General features: G+C 42.6%; 2 protein-coding genes across 2 annotated transcripts; both read right to left on the reverse strand.

Moving 5' to 3' along the window:
- Positions 1-5,681: 5,681 nt before the first annotated feature.
- LOC307233492 (desmin) lies at positions 5,682-10,533 on the reverse strand (the record flags this gene model as incomplete). The annotated part of the gene is made up of 12 exons (XM_080004828.1): positions 5,682-5,781; positions 5,918-6,059; positions 6,717-6,850; positions 6,937-7,061; positions 7,418-7,528; positions 7,636-7,746; positions 7,854-7,988; positions 8,073-8,168; positions 8,263-8,382; positions 8,922-9,071; positions 9,288-9,447; positions 10,310-10,533. The coding sequence occupies 12 exons, from the start codon at positions 10,531-10,533 to the stop codon at positions 5,682-5,684; spliced, it is 1,608 nt and encodes a 535-aa protein (XP_079860954.1).
- A 1,243-nt stretch (positions 10,534-11,776) lies between these two features.
- tstd3 (thiosulfate sulfurtransferase like domain containing 3) lies at positions 11,777-19,174 on the reverse strand. The gene is made up of 4 exons (XM_080006054.1): positions 18,750-19,174; positions 14,691-14,873; positions 13,488-13,647; positions 11,777-13,201 (listed from the first exon to the last, which is right to left on the reverse strand). The coding sequence occupies exons 1-4, from the start codon at positions 18,877-18,879 to the stop codon at positions 13,144-13,146; spliced, it is 531 nt and encodes a 176-aa protein (XP_079862180.1). The 5' UTR covers positions 18,880-19,174; the 3' UTR covers positions 11,777-13,143.
- Between the last annotated feature and the right edge of the window lie 98 nt (positions 19,175-19,272).

The raw sequence follows: 19,272 nt of genomic DNA on the forward strand, positions 1-19,272 counted from the left end.
AAGGTCTGGAGCCATCATTAATCCTCAGCATGTGGCTTTGTGCGCCAATATTTGAACTGACAAATCCACTGTATAATTCATCCATAAATCCCCACTCCCTTCACTCTTCCCTTTCAGAGCACTTCTTAAAAATCAGTGGCTACTTTAAATCTACTTGGCTGGCTTTCTTTCTTCTTCTTTTTTTCCTTTTTTTTTTGGTTTTATACACCTCAAAGCACTTTATCCTCCTCTTTGTGTTCTCATTTCAACAAAAGGAGCAGGAATGTTTAGTGGACTTGTTAACTTGTATTGACTCCCGGCGTGTGCCGGGTGGAGATCAGGCAGGTACTCAGAGGGAAGAACCACCCGAATAAAATAGCGGCAGCTTGAAAATAACCACCACCATCTTCCCATTTCACACACGTGGTTTTCTTGTCGTCCACTGCCCCCCCCTTCATTCAAGACGGGCTCATTCTGCTGTGATGGCACATGTCCGGGATAACATAACCTTTTAATTTACTTTCCTTTATTATTTTCTCTAAGTGGGCAATTTACACCTTCCCCTTTTGTAAAAAATAAAATGAATCACTTTCTTTGATGTTTAGATAAAAAAAAATATATGTATATAATAAATGTTTTATTCAAGTTGATACAAACGTTTCACAATTTGCTCGAATTATTTCGTGCATAAACTCGCGTTTTGATGCGTATAGTCTGAATAATGAAGTTATTTAATTGATTATAGACTTTCTAATATAGAGTAAAAAAAACCCGCCATTTTTACTATCATAATCTGCGATTAGTGTTAAACCCTGTGGTTTAACATTTAACATATAACTGACAAAACGTGTCAAATCGACAACAAAAACGCATGAGTGGTGCTGAGTACACATATTTCGTGGGAGAATAAATCACGTAAAACAAAAAGGAAAATACTAATAATTAAATGCTGCGGACCCTGCAATTCCGAATTTCCGTATGGGAACCCCTGGCACTGAACCCAGTAGCTACAGAGAGAATATAGAGACAAAACAACAAACAACGTCAGAAAAACCCGTGAGCGTTAAATGTAGGCCATGGACACGTCTTCTTAACCTTTGACGGACTCACGCACGCACGCACTCGCGCGCGCGCGCGCACACACACACACACACACACACACACACACACACACACACACACACACACGCACGCAATTTCTCTCACGGAAAGAAATAAAACAATAAATACAATTTAAAAATCCAAATTTGTAAAATATATATTTCTTAGGTCCTCTGAACTTGAAATGGGGGGGAAAAAAAAAATTGAGACCAGTGACTCCAAGCCATTGTGTGTGTCTCCCTCCTCATAATAAAAGCACCCACTCACCCACTCACCCACTGCTTCCTTCTGTCCCCGCTTCACCAGTCAAAGAGCGTGCACGACACGCGAACAATCTCGTCAATAGGCGCACGTTAATGCCGGCTGTGCACACGGTTATTTATTAACGTGTTTCCATTCGTGGCTGGTTCCCATCCACCAGGAAGAAGGAATCGTCGCCAAACCGCCCACACTAGTAGACTTTATCGTGTCTCGCTCCCGTCCTGAATTTCTTTCTTTGATTATTTTTTTTTTAATCCCACTGTTCTTCCAGTGAAATTAATTATGCTCCAAAAAAGGGAACGGGTAGACGTTTCCTTTCTCTTCCCACCCCCCCCCCCCCCCCCCCCCAAAAAAAAATAAAAGTTAAAGGGTGACTTTTCTCCTAAGAGCGTAGTGAAAAAGTCAAAAGCTGGGTGTCAGAGCAGAAAGCTGTGTTCGGGCCAAATGGGATGGAAAATTAAATGAGATTAAATGGCCTGACCGGCGGCATTGTCCCTGACTGTTTTAGGGGCCACATTAATTACATGGTCCGGTCTTTTATTGGAGAACAGTGTTGCGGAGTCAATCGAAAGCATTCCTCAAGTCCCATTCTCTCAGATGGACTTCCATCTCTTTAATGAACTTAAATAAAGACTCATGGGAGAAGAGCCCGAGCGCACCGGGTCTTTTGGGGGGCCCCTCCTCCTCCTCCTCCTCCAGCACTAGGGTTTTATGATCCAAACTGCAGGGCCCCGACTTAACTTGTCAGGCCCTTAATGAGCCATGAATATAGAAGAGCAACCTGTCCAATGTGCCCCACCAGGGAGGGATCTCCATTCAGGCATACTCCGCACTACTTGGGGCGCCAGCCAAGGGTCCACCACCGCCTCCACCACCACCTCCACCACCACCTCTCGCCTGGTTCCGACTCAAAAGGCCTCAAAAGAATTTCCCAAGCTCAATAGAGACAGAGACATTTTTTATCCTGACCCGTAACTTTTTTTTCTTTCTTTTATTTCTTTTCGACGGGCCAAGTCCTTAATTGTCCCACTGAGCAACAAGAGTCGTTTCTTCAGATGCTCACATTGTATTCCTGTAATTCAGATTGTAATTTATTGTTCTTTATACGAATACCTACGTTTTTTTAAATGCAAGAACAAAGAAAATACATAAGAATTTTGATATATATATTTTTAATTTTACATGTTATATATTTATATGATTTTTTTATTTGTTTACTTATTTATTTCGTCTTGGAACCTTCCATTTAAAAATGATATCGACCTATTTAAATAGCCTATTTAATATTATCTTATTCTATTTTTTAAGGAGAGGCGGGTGGTTCATTGCTGCTGCGTCTGAATGCTAATGGTGCTTGTATGAGACTCCCACCAGATGACATGATTGGGATTTTAACCTAGACTAATATTCAAAATCGCATTAGAGACTCGGCCAATAAATGGCACCCGATTCAACGCCGCTCATGCGTGGCCTTATTCCCAATGCTTTCTTCCTCATTTCACTATTCAAAGTCTCTGCAAAGTTCTCTGCGGCTTTTCAAGCGCGTTCCCCCCGCTTGACAGGACACGGATAAAGGCGTGTAAAGTCGTCTAAATTGATATGTTTCGGTGTACCTTATAAATTCATACCTTTTTTCACCCGACTGCCCCGGAAAGAAGCTGTCACTCCATTGGATCTTTAGTACCAGCACCAGATCCATTCGAGGGAGTTCATTCCTAGGCAAATGTATGCGGGAAGGACTGCGCGTGAATAGAGCAGCGTGTCAGCCGACCCTAATTGGGATTTAGGCGTATGCAGGGTGACAGAACACCACCAGGTTTCAAAGAAGTCACAACTCTTGCCCTTCTCGCTCAGTTGAAGGGAAGGGATCTTTCTTTCCCCGCAAAGAAAAAACAGCATTTCTCTCATAGGACGGAGGTGAGTGACCCGACCGGCTGCGCGCCGTGCTCCCGCAGGAAAGTGGGATCAAAACATCCCAGTTGTAACCCCCGAGTGAAAGAAAACACGGCTTTAGCTTTCCAAGTCAAAGTTATGCTTATTACAACGACACAGATGTGGGGTCCCTTGTTTTACTTAGACATTTGCGGTTTTTTTTTAAAGGTTCCATCATTTTTTTTCGCATAGCTCATGTGTTATTTGCCTTAATTTACCCCAAGGGATTAATAAAGTCCTATTTTATCTTCTCGTATATTATCTTTATCGGTGTGTTATTCAGTCATATCTTATCATATTGTTATACGCGGGCCTACACTGAAAAAAAAAATTGCTTTAATTTATCAAACCTACATATTTTTAGGTTTAGGCTCCAGTCATGCCTCAAGTTAAAATGCGCATCTTAATTCCTCAATTTCAAGTCGAGGGCACCTAAGAAATAACAAATTGAAGTTGACCCAATTGTTGACCAATGTTTTTTTCCATGTATGTGACGTCATTTTCTCAACTTAACCCCCACTTGGTCTGAACTTAAAAAAAATGCCACACACCATTTTAAGGAAATCCCCTGAGTAGGCCTACAATCATTTATTTCAGAGCATTTCTATAAAAAAAACAAAACGAATGCTGAATTACAGGCAATGCCATTTTGATTCCAGACAAAGCCTTTGAATTCAAATTCAACACAGGCTTCTCAATGGAAATGTGCCGTAGATACATTTGTTTCTATCGCGTATAACCTGGGTCTCGTTCTCGTCGTCTCGCAAGGCTTCGCTGCGGCGTGCGCGCCCCCGCGGTCCGGACCAGCACCGCGGACAGCTCCCGGCCGCGCGCAGTGTGTCTATTAATTGCGTTGATAATGAATTCCGTCCCATTAGATCGATGAGCGGCCTTCTTTCACCGATTTCGTGGCCGTGGCCGGACCTGGGCGCGCAGCCTTCAGGCCGGACGCACGTTAACGAGAAGCAAAGGGAGATCCAAACGCAGGGAGCAAGGGAGCGTCCGACGGATCCTCATTATTCGAAAGAGAGACTGACATTTCCACATTTGGATAATTGCGCCTGCGTGCTCGGGCGGGAGGGGAGCTTGTGGAACTGATGTGCAGGAAAAAAATATTGATTATTTCAATTTGTATTGAAATGATCAACAAAACCATTGACGTCCCTTTCACTAAACGATACAACTCTGTAGGCTGTTTATATTTAACAATGTCTGTACCGATGACTGTTTCAGTGTCAGGAATTTATCACGGATGGGGAGTTTGTTATCATAATTTATTAAGTGATTTAATTTTAGCTACAAATAAGAGCAATCGATAAATATATTTAAATGGCTTCATCTGAGCTACAGTGTTCATTTAAATGTTTTTACACTACTGTGCTAAATATGTAGTTCACAATAGCAAGGCACATTCAAAGAAGTCATCCAAAATCTTGTACAAGCTAAATTTGACATTTAAGTTTGTATTATTCAAAATAAAATAGGAACAATAATGCTGTTTATGAAATGTTCATTTTGCAGACACAGCTGCTGCATTTCCCCAAACTGTCAAAATAAACATTGAGCACATAATAAATCCCTAAAAAGGACATTTTTCTCTTTAATTGCACATTTGAGTGTCATATATGCCCCACTTTTATCGCTTCCTCCATATATCTATCTGAGAGTGGCCCCTTTTCTTATCATCTTTGTAGTGTTGGTGTTGCATGCCTTGGCTCAGCCCCCCGGTGTCACCCGTCCCGCCTCTCCTGCCTCTGCCTGGGATACTGAGCATGTTTGGCATCTGCTGGCGAGATCCAATCCCTCTCAATCAGTGGTTGGAGGAAAAGGTGTGGAAGTGGATGGAATGAGGACAGGAAACGGCTGTGTGCCATCACTTTGCTGCAGGAGAAGATCTGACTGATGCTTCTCCGGACCCTCTAGAAAGTGTCAAGGCATCCCAGTCAACCCCTAGGTGACTCCCTAGCTCTCCGCATTTCTTGTCCCCCCCCTTCACCGCATTCTCTTTCGTCACTCTCTACTCAGTTCCTCATCATTCTGGGTCAAACACGAACTCCCTCTCCTGGCAAGTGAAAATGCCAGGAGAGGGAGTGTGTTCCACTGGGTGGACTGTGATCAAATCTCAAAGAGCAGACAGACAATGTTATTGAATGCTGATAGCTTTATTTGCACTGCGTAGGGAAAAGGGGAGTGCAAGCCGCCAAACAAAGGTATAGGTAACCTATTCAATGTTCCTGTGGGACACACTCGAGCCCACTTTGAGGATTTAAACTTGGTTGCAAGGGTCTCATTCATGGTCCGCATGTCCAGGTCAAAAGGCAAAGGTCATGCTCCAGACACGGGATGTGGTCAGTGGGAAGCTCAGAGGGGCGTTGCCGTTTAAGGGGGACAGAAGGTCAAATGGTAAATCAAGCTTGGTCATCTTCAGAGTCGTCAGCTGCACCGCTGATAGTATAGGTCTGCTCCTGGTGGTCTGTCTCCAGCACATCATCCTCATTTTTAACGGTCCTGTGGCACGATGGATGCAGGCAAATCACATGGTTGGGGTTATAATATCAATGTAAGTTGTTGTTGATGATTGCATTGAGATTGCATTTAAACATTATTTATGCTGTGTTATTTTCCTGGAAAAAGAAGCCTTTACCTAATGAGTACTGTCCTTCTCTCAGTCAGCTCCACAGCTTGACCTGCGTAGGTCTTGATAGTGGCGTCATATCCATGTGGTCCATACCGCATTCCTCCAGCAATCCCACCCCTTCCTCCGTCAGCAGCCACTCCCGCGGGGCCTGAACCAGCACCATCTCGGAAATCTACAACCAATCTTCCACCACCCCTCATTCCACCGTCGATCCCTCCGCTGCCTTCCATACCGCCACTAGCTCTGGTATTAGCTCCTCCGTAGCCTGTGGATTTGCTACCACCTACCCCTGCACCAACTCCACTGTTGACTGTCCCGGCAGAGCCTACATCTCGAACGAGACCAACTCCCGTTCCTCCTACACATTTCCCTTCTCCTGAGCTGCCACTTCTGCTTCCAGCAGCGATGCCACCTAATCCTGCAGAACCAGCTTTCCCTATCCCGGCAGAATCACTGGTACCAACCCCAACTGACACTTTGCCAACTCCACCTCTATCACCAGACGCTGCTCGTGCACCCGCAGCGCTGCTTCCCAAGACTCCACCGATGCCTCCATGTCCAGCCCCATGAACACCACCGCCCATTTCTCCAGTTCCACCTAGGTCCGCTACATCTGCCATACCCACTGTGCCTCTCTCCTTACCAGAACCAGCAGGACCCATTCTACCTCCCATTCCACCAGCATTGCTATCAAGTCCTGCCCCTACAGTGCCTGCAAAACCCCCACCACATGCCACTCCACTCGCCATGACTCTCACGCCTCCGCCACCAGCCATGCTTCCAGCCATGCCTCCACCCTTCTCACCTGAAGCCCCCACCCCTCTTCCACCCATGCCTATGCTCATCCCGGCACCAATGGCGCTCACGCTGCTGCTGCTAAATACAGACATGCTTTGCATCATGCCAGAGAGCCGCAGGTCCTCTCCCTCAATCAGTTTTCTAAAAAAAAGAATATATTGAAAGTGGAACCACTGCACATTATGCAATTCACCAATGCACCTGACAGCAGCTGGTTGCCTCCTCACCTGTAAGTTGTGATCTCAATCTCTAGAGCCATCTTCATGTTCAGGAGTTCCTGGTACTTACGCAGGTGCAGTGCAATTTTCTCCTTGGTGGATTTCAACTCAAGCTGCAGGGCTTCGATACATGCCTGTTGTATAAATAGCGCCACAAAGGGACTGTAACGTTGTCTATTGTGTTTTTCGTCTCGTGTAGACATCTACCTGTGCATATCCATGTGCAAGCATGCAGTTGATTCATGGGTTGGCGTATGTGTGTACGTGCACATGGTGTTCCTGAAGTAGGCGGTATAACACAAGAGAAGAAATTACTTTATGAATGTAAACCAGAGGTGGGTGTCTGCATACTGGTGAAATGTTTGAGCTGGAGGTCGACACACACCACCACAGACACGCTCAAAGCTCAGCTGTTTTGTTCGTTTGTGGCCATAAACAATCCGCTATGCCCTATTAGCTCCTTCTTACTGTGAATACTCTTGATCTTTACCTGCAAGGCTTCCAGTTCCTTCTTGTACGTTTCCTGCTTCTCCCGGACCTGGGCCTGGAGAGCATCGTTCTTGGTACTCAGGGCATCAAGGTCTCGTTCTTTGTTTTGAATCTTGAGAGGTTACACTGGATTATTGATGATTGACTTGACATTTCCATATATGTCTTAAAATCATGGGCTATCCTTTTATTCAAATATGTACATTCTATTACACTCACATCTTTTTTGGCACCGGCTATCCCTTTTCTGATACTGCAAACCATGTCCACATGCCTTGTTTTCTTTGTCGTTAGATCTTCAAACTTGTTTTTGTACCATGAATCCATTTCCTTACAAATAAAGAACGAACAAACCGTCTTGTACAATCTGTGCATATTTTTTGTTTGATCATTTGTTCTATGATAAATGTTGATGTGACGTAGTTTGGCTACTGTACCTGGAGGTTTTTGGCGGCAATATCATCATACTGGGTTTGGATTTGTTTTAAGGCAGCCGCCAGGTCAGGCAGTGCGAAAGCACTCTGAGACGTGCGATGAGCTGCGTGTATCTGTTTCATTAGCTCTTCGATTTCCTGGGATAAAGGGAAATATACAGCGTGATGGGAAACAAGGGTGTTTATCAAAGCCGAAGCCATCTTTTCACAACTGGGTCCCACCTGTTGATGAACCCTTTTCAGAAATTCAATCTCCACTTCCAGATGTTCCAGGTGCTTCTCCAAGGCGATGCGTGAAGAAGTGGCTTTGTCAACATCCTGAGGGGAGCAAAAGTGTTTCTATTAGGTCCTTTTGGGATTAATTCCAGACGATAGGGGATTTATCTTTTGAACTTAATGCTTTTTGACATACGGGGCGGAAGGCCTCAATGTCCATCTCGGCTTTCCTCCTCAGCTCCACTGCCTCCTCGTACTTGATTTTCATCGCCTCCAATTGAGCAGCTGTAGACTCCTTAGCGGCACAGGCGATGTTCTGAAATCAAGAGAGCACAAGTAACACGGACATATTAGATGTTTTTAATGGTGTGGGTAAGGAAGTGTGCAAATTGTGATCAGCCTCTTTTGCATAATACCCTCGTACTTGTTCATGTGTGTTTGCATAATGTGTGCACACGCAAAATGTGTGTGTGTGTGTGTGTGTGTGTGTGTGTGTGCACGCGTGTGCGTGCGTGCGTGCGTGCGTGTGTGTGTGTAATCAAGCCGACTAATCCATGCATAAGTCATAGCAAAAGACAGCTGTACTCCGGCGCACCTTAACCAACTGAGGCACCTCTCAATTTGCCCGCTAGAAATAGGCGTGTTACCAGGTAAGAAACCTTGAAAACACCAAGTTGATGTCTTGTACCGGGGCTTGGGTAAATCTCCCGGAGCTCAGTCAAGTGTAAACTTTGCCAGAAACAAAGAATTCCGCCTTTTACGCTCTGCTGATCATTTGAAATGTAAAAATGAATGAAAAAAAAATACATGTATATATTTGGAAGTGACGTTTTAACCCGGCTTGTTCCGCCTCACCCGCTGAGCCCTCATCTGTTCAGCAATCTTTCTCAGCTCCTTCAGCTGCTCCTCATACAGGAGGCGCAGGCCTGCCGGTTTCTGGAAACGGTTCTTGTAGGCCTCTATCTCCGTCTCCAGCAGCGTGTTCTGCTGCTCCAGCGATCTGACCTGTGAAACGCAGGGAGGGAGCTCTAAATATCACTGTCCCCACTGTGATATTTTTCAGCATGTATGAAGCAGACAACCTCAATACGCTCTCTGTCAATGTGTTTATAGAGGTGGGAATGACTGTTTTTTTTGCCTACACTTTATGGCACATTCAAGCAGCGTCAGACAACATATTGTTAAATTCTGCTGATGGAGGAGATCAAATGGGGCACGTACCTTGTCAATGTACAAGGCCAGCCTGTCGTTGAGGACGATCATTTCCTGTCTCTCGCTGGTGCGAGTGCTGAGGAATTCCTGGTTCTCGGCAGCAGCTGCATCCAGATCCATGGCGGCCGTTCCATCCAACCCCACGCAGGCCACGGTGCCCGCGCTCACACTGCAACGACTAAGTCAACGGATGCCACTTTATCCCAGAGAGTGATAAGAATCAAATTGTTAGGAGGAGACAAGAGCCAGAGAGGTCAGGCTTGCTTGTGTGCGGAATGACCAATGGCCCAGTAATGTGAGATTCACACTGTACCGTCTCAATGTGAAGTCATATAATCGAAGGTTACCTACTGTTTTGGAATTTGTTGATTGGAATTTGTGTATTTGTTTTTAATGTTGTCTTTGTTATGTAATGAATGGCATACAGTACGAGGACATAAAAAATTTCCCTTTCACATACAGGTAGTAGGCTGAATTATTTTAGATTATAATGACCATACCATTTTATAATGATCGTAGTTATTTGTCATGGTTTGTTGATTGGCTTTTGGTAGCTGCTAGTTTAAGGAAAATCGAAAATGTAAATAGGTTTGCATTTGAAACAAAAAGGGATAAATTACCACAACGATGCATAAAATAATGAAAGAGGGAAACAATAAAAAAAGGTTATGAATGGGTTATTACTTTGTTATCATATTTAATAAAGAGGAAAAAATAAAGTAAAGATAAAGAGTTGCAAAAAAAATGAAGTTAAGAAACAAAAAGTAAAATGCAAAAAAAAAAATGCAATGCAACACTGTATCTTTGCTTCTATAGCTCATAAATCTTGTGAAAATATTCAAAGCAATGTCCATTAAAGAATATTATTTCCCCCTCTATATTCTTTCTTGCTTATTAGAAGCTACAAGGTACATACATTCCACTCACTGTTAAAATAGTTGAATGTATTGAGAACACATTTAAAACATACTGTATTATCTCTGACATTGGATATGCAAGCGCCAGCTATGCTTGTGGTTTGTGCAGTCTACCTGGTTCCAGCAAAGTGGGATTTTCGAGCGGCAGAGACGGTCCTTCTTCCCGTCATCTGGATGCGTGCGTTGCCAGCTCCCGCGCTGCGGGAGGAAGCGACTGAGGCATAGCGGCCATTTCCCCTGGTTGGGGAGGGGCTGGAAACCCTGACTTGGAAGGATAAACTCCCACTGCTCTCAAAGTGTCGACGGTAGGATGAGATCCTCTCTGGGCTGCGGCTCATCGTGGCCTCTTTTGCTCTGTAGGGATGATGATGGGTGGGTGCACCTTGGCCTCCACGTGAACTTGCTCTGAAGGTTCCAGCTGGTCTTCAGTCCCAGATTTTATACCACCCAAGGCAGCAGTGCCGTGCGGCATTGGCCTGCAGACCGGTCCCAAACATGAGCCCACACCGGTGGAATCTCTAACCTCTGCACCAATAAGGGCTTGACCTGCCCCTCAGATATCTGTCAGCCTCTTGTGAGGATTCTGAGTTAGGTTGATGAGGCAGTTAGTTATTCTCAGGTATACAGAGCCGGCCTTCCTTCCTTCTCCTGCAATCCTCTCAGTCCTAAATTCCCATGTGCGTGGTGTAACCATAATGGGGTTTGGCAGAGGTGCAGTATGCCCACTGCCGGGGCTCCTACATCAACCACTGGGAGGCAGGCAGGAGGCAGCCAGTAGGTGAGCCGCTGATGTGATGGGCTCTGATGGGACCAAGGACGTTGATTGCGTCCCGAGCAGAAGATAAAGGTTGACCTGATGAGGCCACAGAGAGACAAAGAACCCCAGTGGGATTTGACATGAATTAGTACTTATTAGTCTGGTCTCCTCAGAAAGGAAGAAAAAAGGGAATTAGTCTGAGGTTTACGGTTGACAGGTCACAGAGATATGAGGGGAAAATACAGTTTGGCCAGTCCAGAGAGATACTCCAATTGATGCCCACATGGCACTCGCGGTCTAGTTAAAACCGTGCATTGTTGATAATATTTACATGCATCTATTGCGAATATTAACTAGCCCCAACTCTCCTCTGAAATAAATCCTGAATATAAGGTTTAAGGAACATGCTACCAGCCAAACACAGAAGAGGACCAGACAAAGGGTTGCTTTCCGTTGACCTCACTTCTTGCAGCAGTGTGGAACTCTTGTGGGAGGAGATTAAATGATTCACTGATGCGGACGGAAATGACTTTACGCACTCGCCAGTTATTTCCAACAGGCAGGCAAATAATAAATCAGTCAGTATTTCCAGTCCCTTACGATGTTCATACGACCCAACACACAAACAAAACCCTCTCTCAGTTCAATACCAGTCATTTGACCGGTATAAGAACTGGGAAACACTTTAAATGAAGTCCAAGGAAACTCTACAAGGCAAACAAGAGACACTTTTATTTCTTGTACAATTTGAATGAAAAAGAGCCAGCATTCTAAACACTTCCATTGATAATGGAAACAAATCCAGGAATCTGTGCTGTGATTTGTTTATTTTTAAAAGATTCTAAATGAATAATAACTCGTAAATTACTGAGGGTGAACTTAATATGACTTAATTAGAAATAGACTTGTCACATTCCTCAACGTGGATAACATAATAATCTAATATTATTCCTCGCAAGTCAGTGACAAATTCATACCCAAATGCATCAGCTATTAGAAACAACAATTAAACTTTGTAAATCTTTCATGCATGCTGATTTGGATTAAAAGTTACTACAGAATTGCTGCCTTTTCAGCTTATTTTCAACTTACCTTCCATTATGACACATGTTATCGCATTCATTTAACCTTCGCCAAGTGTGAAATAAAACCTTGTTGCAATCAAGGTGAAGTGGGGCAAACTTATTTCAGTTCCAAAAGCACATCACGACATAATCCATGGTGTACCTGAATGAGAAATGAAATCTACTATTTCAGCAATTCAATTTGAAAGGGGGTCAAATTGTATTTATTGTTAGGGATAATGGTGTAATTCCCATTGAATTTATGAAATAATGGCTTACATTTGCTCTGATATACTGTCTGTTATGACTTTAAATGTGTTTAAATTTGCCTTTAGAGCCATAAGTTGCTTGACATTCTAGTTAGTGGATTGGGAATATATACGATCATTTTCCAATGAAACTTCAAAAATAAAATGTGTTGATCAAGAATCCATGGAAAGTCTAAGATAGTCTGAGGAAACACTTTAAGAACGGTGCACCATTTAGCTTAGAGGAATAATAACCAAAAAAGAAAATCACATTCAATATTATCAACTTTTAATATTTAACTTTATTGATAATTCAATAATATTGGCAACAAGTGAACATAAAATATTATAATATTTACAATATGACAACTTGAAACGCTATATTCTTGGTTTGCGTAGAGGAGATTTCAGACTTCGGGATTAAACACAGTTAAGTAGTCCTTTGCATAGATTCCCTCTGGAAGGAAAACAGGTCATCCGATGCTTATTAGAATAAAATGCTGATATTATGGAGATATTCTCTGAAAATATTGACTCTATGTATGACCATAAACTTAATCATCACAATTACTTTTAATACCGTAAATAAACTCGGTGGCTGTCATTTGCAAAGTGGGGCTAAAGCAGCGTAACCAATTTTTTTTTTTTTTTAAGGAAATAATAAGCAGTAGTGTCGTGGGGTGTGCTTTAAGTATTGGAAGACCTCTTGTCTTTGGGCATAACGGGAAAGGAAATCAAAGTGAAATTACACTGTCGATTATAATAAATAAACTGCAAAATAAATTATCAGATACATCTTAAATAACCCTTGACAAGTGATCCTGGCGCTGTGGCGTGTTGTGGGGAACGGGGGAATCTTAAAAAGCCGTTTCCTCCGCATCAGATCAGCTGTTCATTTTTTGCCCAGTCCTGCCATCCACCAGGATAATGCAGAGCACTGAAACGAGGGAAGACAGGCAGACTGTGAGTGTATCGTGACATAGCATCAATAAATATCAAATGAGGCTCTACATCAGCAAACTCATGTCTGAAAGTTGTATTGTGACTAACCAAGCACACCTTCCCAGCATTATTTATTATAAGAAGTTGCTTAAGGAATGAGTGACAGCTGTGCGATGGGATAAGGTTTATCATTTGAATAGCTAAATTTATAACAAAACTTGCCGCGTTGAGCAAATTATTTTGAGCCAGGCGTCACAGAAACATAGTCAAATCATCCTCACTCTTCATATCCCAGTGATGTGGCTGCGTCAAGTGCTTTCTTGCTTCTGATTCCCGCCAGGCAGGAAAAGACAATGCTATCCGTTGGCTTGGGCATATCGCCGCCAAATTTCTCCTTAAACTCCTCCGGATCAAGTTGGAGGGCAACGTTCACTTGTCCCACTGTAAAGTACATTCAGAACACAGCAGAGGGACTGTCAGTACTAGTGGTATCAGTCAGCCAGCAACCATCTGAATCATTCCATCAGATGGCTGCCATTTGGCCTTTCTATTTTCCGAACTTTCAATAACAAATATAATGAATAAGAACGTATTTCTCTGACATTTCATTGTTCAATATACATGTTAATCTTCCCAGGAAACATATTTTCCCACCTTGGGTACAGGAGCCTTACTTTTATCATCCATTAAACATGCATTACTTATGAAGGGGTGGAAATGAAAATTTGGTCGTCACACAAAAAATATACTCGGGGTTAAATTTATTAGCTAATACTTAGCAGCAAATTTTTCTCCATGCATATCACAAATACTTGATTTGAAAACTGTTTTCCCAATCTCTTATCAGTGACAGGTGGATAGGTTATGCTTGACAAATTCGTCAAACATTATAAAACATCAAATTATTAGTAATAAATAATATAATTTACCAGCTTTGGAATTGAGCTCCTTTGAAGGCTTAAATGATGTCACTTTTTCTTTATCGTGTTCCTTAAGAGATCAGTTAATTATTTTAGGAGGGGAAATAAGTGGTGTGATGGGGGAAAGCAAAAGTGAGGGACAAATCAATTATCACATTTTAATTTAAAATAATGTTTTTATATTGTGTTAATATGTGCTGTGTGGATGGGGGAACAGATTTAATTCTGAAAATATCAAAATTGTGATGTAATACAATACAGTACAATACTTTTTATTCTGGCATATTTGTGATCCAACTTCCACGACTATAAACATACATGAAAATGAAATGTAGTCTTTTGAAGAAGTAAAAAATAAAATAAACAACAACATTATTATTATTCACTTTTAATAACATTTTCTATAGTTAGTTTGTTAATAATTAACTTTCAATTAATTGTTTTGAGCTTGCAAACATGTTGGCAGATTGTGTTTTATAGACTTCATTAAATGTTGTGGACACAAATGGCACTCCTTTCACAGAATAACAGTTCTTTACATTTAGACGGGCAAAGCACACTCACGAGGAACGTTGATGGACCCCGGGATGCTGCCATACTCTCGCAGCTCCCACGGCTCTCGGACGTCTATGACCATGGCCCTCCGCCCTGCGAGTACCTGCTTCAGCTGCTCATAGGTCACGTCCGTGCTGGATGGAGAGGAACTGAAATTGCGTAGCAACAATCCAGTCGTTGCAGCGTGGACATCTGTACAAACAGAATACTGCTTTGGTTTTATCTATGGAAAATTTAAATCCCCATGTTAGGACTTACTTTTCAACATCATTAAAGGGGACCTTTTATACTCCTTTTCAACACGTTAATACAGTATAGGTCTCTGAGGTCCCCAAAACATGTCTTGGAATGTTTTTTTTTTTTTTTTGCTGAAAGTACCACTCAGATTTTGCATTCTAGCCATTCTAACATGCCTAAAATCCCCTCCCGCTCCTGGTGCGCTGTTTAAGTGTGTGTCACCTTACCCCTGGGGCCCCTAGTTCTGTGAGCCAATGGGGTTTGGGCGTGAGCAGTTGTGTTCGTTGTATGAAGTACGTAAACTTTCACTTATTTCACCTTATCAGTCCACCAAAATCTATTTCTGAACAAATTTGAGGCAAGAAATAAGCAATCCAGTTGCTGAATCTTCACGGGCCATTTTTTGTTTCATTCATTTAGGAAACGTCTGAAAATAAATTAAATTTGTTTTTTAAAAAAAGGTTTTGTTTGGAGAAACGTGCAGTGTTTTTTTTTTTTTAGAGAGAAACACACAGCAGAATGACTTTTTTAAATACTTACATTTCCCTCGTCTGCAGTTTTGTCACAGACAGCTTGTATTAATTCCTCTTTCTTCTAAAAGATTTGTGCTGGTCTGTGAAGCCAACAGAGCAGTTCCCATGCTTAGAGGACCGGTAATGCTTGTGAATTCTCCAGCCGCGGGTGGAGTTACTCAGATGGGGGGCGGTTCTAATTCGAATGAGTCTCCATGCGACATAGGAAGGCGACAAATCTGAATGGCTTGTTGAATTATCACATATTTTCTGAAATAGACAGCTCGCTAAAAAACTGACTGGGTTGTTTTATTTCACAGTTTGTGTGGTAGTTGGCCCATCAGAGACCCAAAGGTTCTTTTCATAATGCGTCCCCTTTAATTCCTTCTTGCACCTTCTTCACCCCATGTTGAATGTATTGAAGCAAACACTATAGTCTGAGCTAATTTGCCAGAGGCCGAAAACCAAATTATTGTGCAAGAACTCCAGAAATCGTATTTCAGGGCAAACTATGGTACATTCAAACCCAGACACCCAGAACGATGAGAGGTGTTATTGGATAACTTACGACAGATCCAGAGTAAGTTTTCCGTAAAACATGATTGACATAATTAACGTAAGATGAAAAATCAGGCTAGTTCCAAATCAGCTCCATACCATTTCACTATTACGAAGAAAGAACAAAAACAAACTATGGCATATCGAAATTTTAATACATTTGGGTTTTTATTATTGAACATACATCATACAAATACATTAATTACAGACCTGCCAACCTTGGGAAAATATTTTGAGTGCCAAATTAGTGTATCAGGAAGTCTCAATGGCATTTGAGCTACTGCAGCTCAATGACTCAATCAGTTATTCACACCGCAGCCGTCTCCTAACGAGCCTCATCACATCGTATGTGAGCTACTACTGTTAACTATATACAGTATACTAATTAATCTCATTAGGATATATGCCTTGAAATGCATCATCTCATGAAGTTACCAAACATGTTTACCAACTAGAGCTGCACCCATTGCAATTTTCTTAGCCGATTCCTGTTTCAGATTTTTTTTTAAGTCTGACCTATAGATTCAGATTTCCGAACTGCTGTACATCGATAACAAATACATCTCGTGATCTGAACACACTCACGTGATAAGACAGCTGTACATATGTACTACCTTTGCAATTTTCAGTTACCACAATAGTGAGATTGCAGATTTTGACACTGTTTATCATTGTTCATTATTCACTATAGAACAATAATAGATCTTGAAACTGTCAAAGTTCCAATAAAATTGAATATGGGAATGTCACCAAGTTTCAGTATAATTCAACCTGTAACTCTCACTGAGTTGTATTAGGACACAACATATAACTAACATGGAAATGTCCAGTTCAAACTTCAAATCAAAGTCTCTTTCACTTTAAGAGCAAGTATACATTTATATTATATTTAAATGGTACTTTGCAAATAAATTCCAATCATTACAAAGAAAGAAACAAATAAAATAAATGGCCGACTCCTCTCACTCTCGTTCACTGGAAGTCCTCCTTCGCTCACCGTGCGTTAAACCAAGTGAATCAAATCGAACGACTTGTTTTACTGAGTGACTCGCCAAGAACCGAGTCTCAAAAAAAAAAGTCTAACTTTTCATTAAATCATGACGCAGTCTGCACAATGTTAGAATATCGTCAGGCATTGAATAGTTTATCTTGTCTTCTTTGTTTACCTTGGAGTACCTCCAAACAGCCGACATGTTCTTCCTCTCGTTCTCTCTTTAAAGCGTCAACTACGCAACTAAGTTACATTGCGTTGGTATCGTGTTTGAGTATCGGAGCATTTTTACGAGCACAGTACATGAGAAGAGCATCGGTGTGTACATCTAACCGGCACAGAATCTGAAAACACATCTGACACTCGATCGATCGGCCCATCTCGCGTTTTATATTGTGGCGGTCTGGCGCCGTGGGACGAACGAACTCAGTCAAGACGCAGCGTTCTTTTACGAGCCACTGCCCGCGTCCCATTCGCCGCACGACCAGCGGGGGAAGCTTGCGTTTATTTTTCACAGACTACAATACTACATAGAACCCCTGACGCTATAACCGGCTTCGTCGGTCAACGTCACGGTCCTGTCCTAGTCAACAACAACAGTCAACACAAACAACACCAACAGAATATCCCCAAAGATTGGAAACGCATCATAAAACACAATGGAGACACATAACATCTCCGGACCGATAATCCTTTGCATCAACATAACCAAAAAGCCTGGGCCCAGCCCCTTGGGTCGCTAGAAGATGTTAACATTCCGACACATTTTTGTGCTTTATTTTAAGTCTTTATATAAGTCTACATTTAGGACTGTCACACACACTAGGCCCCACTGTCTTACTGTACTGCATACAGTACAGCGTACTGTACTGAGTTACTGCATACTATATCACTCTACTGGTTATAGCATACTGTACTGCATGCTGTATCACTGTACTGTTATAGCATACTGTCCTGCATACTGTATCACTGTACTGTTATAGCATACTGTCCTGCATACTGTATCACTGTACTGGGTTATAGCATACTGTCCTGCATACTGTATCACTGTACTGGGTTATAGCATACTGTCCTGCATACTGTATCACTGTACTGGGTTATAGCATACTGTCCTGCATACTGTATCACTGTACTGTAATAGCATACTGTATCGCTGTACTAGGTTATAGCATACTGTCCTGCATACTGTATCACTGTACTGAGTTATAGCATAAAAATAAATATCTTGAATCTCTCCTACTTCCCATTTTACCTCAGCAATGCGGCCTCGGTTCCTCAGCGTGCTGCGTATCAGTGGATGACAAGCTGGAGGAGAGGGAGGGCTTACAGAACCACAGGTCGTAGCATCCGGTCCAGTCCGAGGGATGTAGTTTAAATACACAACAAATGTTGGCATTTCGTACCTGCGTATTTTGACTTAAGAACTCGCTGGTCGGGACACAAAATGCTTGCAGGTTGGCGGGTCTGCTAATTATCGTAAATCTGGCAACGCTGACGCTGTTTGCAGCGGTCATCTGCCTTTAATAGCTCGTTCAAAACCCTCGGATTTTACAGTGACGTACTGTCCCCGACAGACATGACGGTTGCACAGCTGAACTTAAATTAAAAACACAGGGTAAACGGTTCGGGCTTTGCGGTGATATTAAACAGCATTCGGAAACCCTCCGACCGATTTGTGAAACACCGTATTTTACTTGTGCGCCGTGGCGGAAAAAGGGAAACAGGGAAACACTGACGTCAACACGCACAAGGTCGCTGCGGCTGACTCACCTGGCGAAATGGAGCGAGTGCCGAGAAAGCTGGACACGACGCGTCTGCAGACCCGGGCGCCCCGGGGGTCACTGCCGCACAACAGCCTTGGAACCACGCTTGCGTACCTCCAACAACTCCTCAGAGCCATGGCCTCAACAATTTGGATATAACGGCGCTTATCTGTAAATGACCCAAACTACACCGACATGGTCCTGTACACCCTGGACGCTAACTGCGCAAGCACACTGCTACGGGCTCCAGTTAAGGACAAATGTAATAGGGCACAGGACAAACCAAATTTGAGGACCTATATCCGCACCAATGGAGCAATGAGAGGAATTATGATTCGTGATTGTGTTATTCGACATTTAATTTGTTTTCCAACAGCAGAAACCCCGTTTTTAATATTAAACCCTTTTTTTTGGTTACTCGTAGTTGCGGTGATAAATGCTGCATTCCACTGGTAGACGGAACTCGGGAAACCCAAGATCATATTTGGAAAAGTGCGAATAAACTTTTTTTTTAATAACTTTTAGGCCGG

This window comes from Zeus faber (assembly GCF_960531495.2).
Source record: "Zeus faber genome assembly, chromosome: 8".
Lineage (NCBI taxonomy): Eukaryota > Metazoa > Chordata > Actinopteri > Zeiformes > Zeidae > Zeus > Zeus faber.

What these genes read in the sequence shown, in the direction of transcription:
- tstd3 (XM_080006054.1), bottom strand. Translation starts at nt 18,879, where the DNA reads ATGGCTCTGAGGAGTTGTTGGAGGTACGCAAGCGTGGTTCCAAGGCTG. An exon ending in CACTCGCTCCATTTCGCCAG is followed by an intron (nt 14,874 to 18,749) that starts GTGAGTCAGCCG and finishes CTGTTTGTACAG; the next exon opens with ATGTCCACGCTGCAACGACT. An exon ending in GGGGTCCATCAACGTTCCTC is followed by an intron (nt 13,648 to 14,690) that starts GTGAGTGTGCTT and finishes TGTACTTTACAG; the next exon opens with TGGGACAAGTGAACGTTGCC.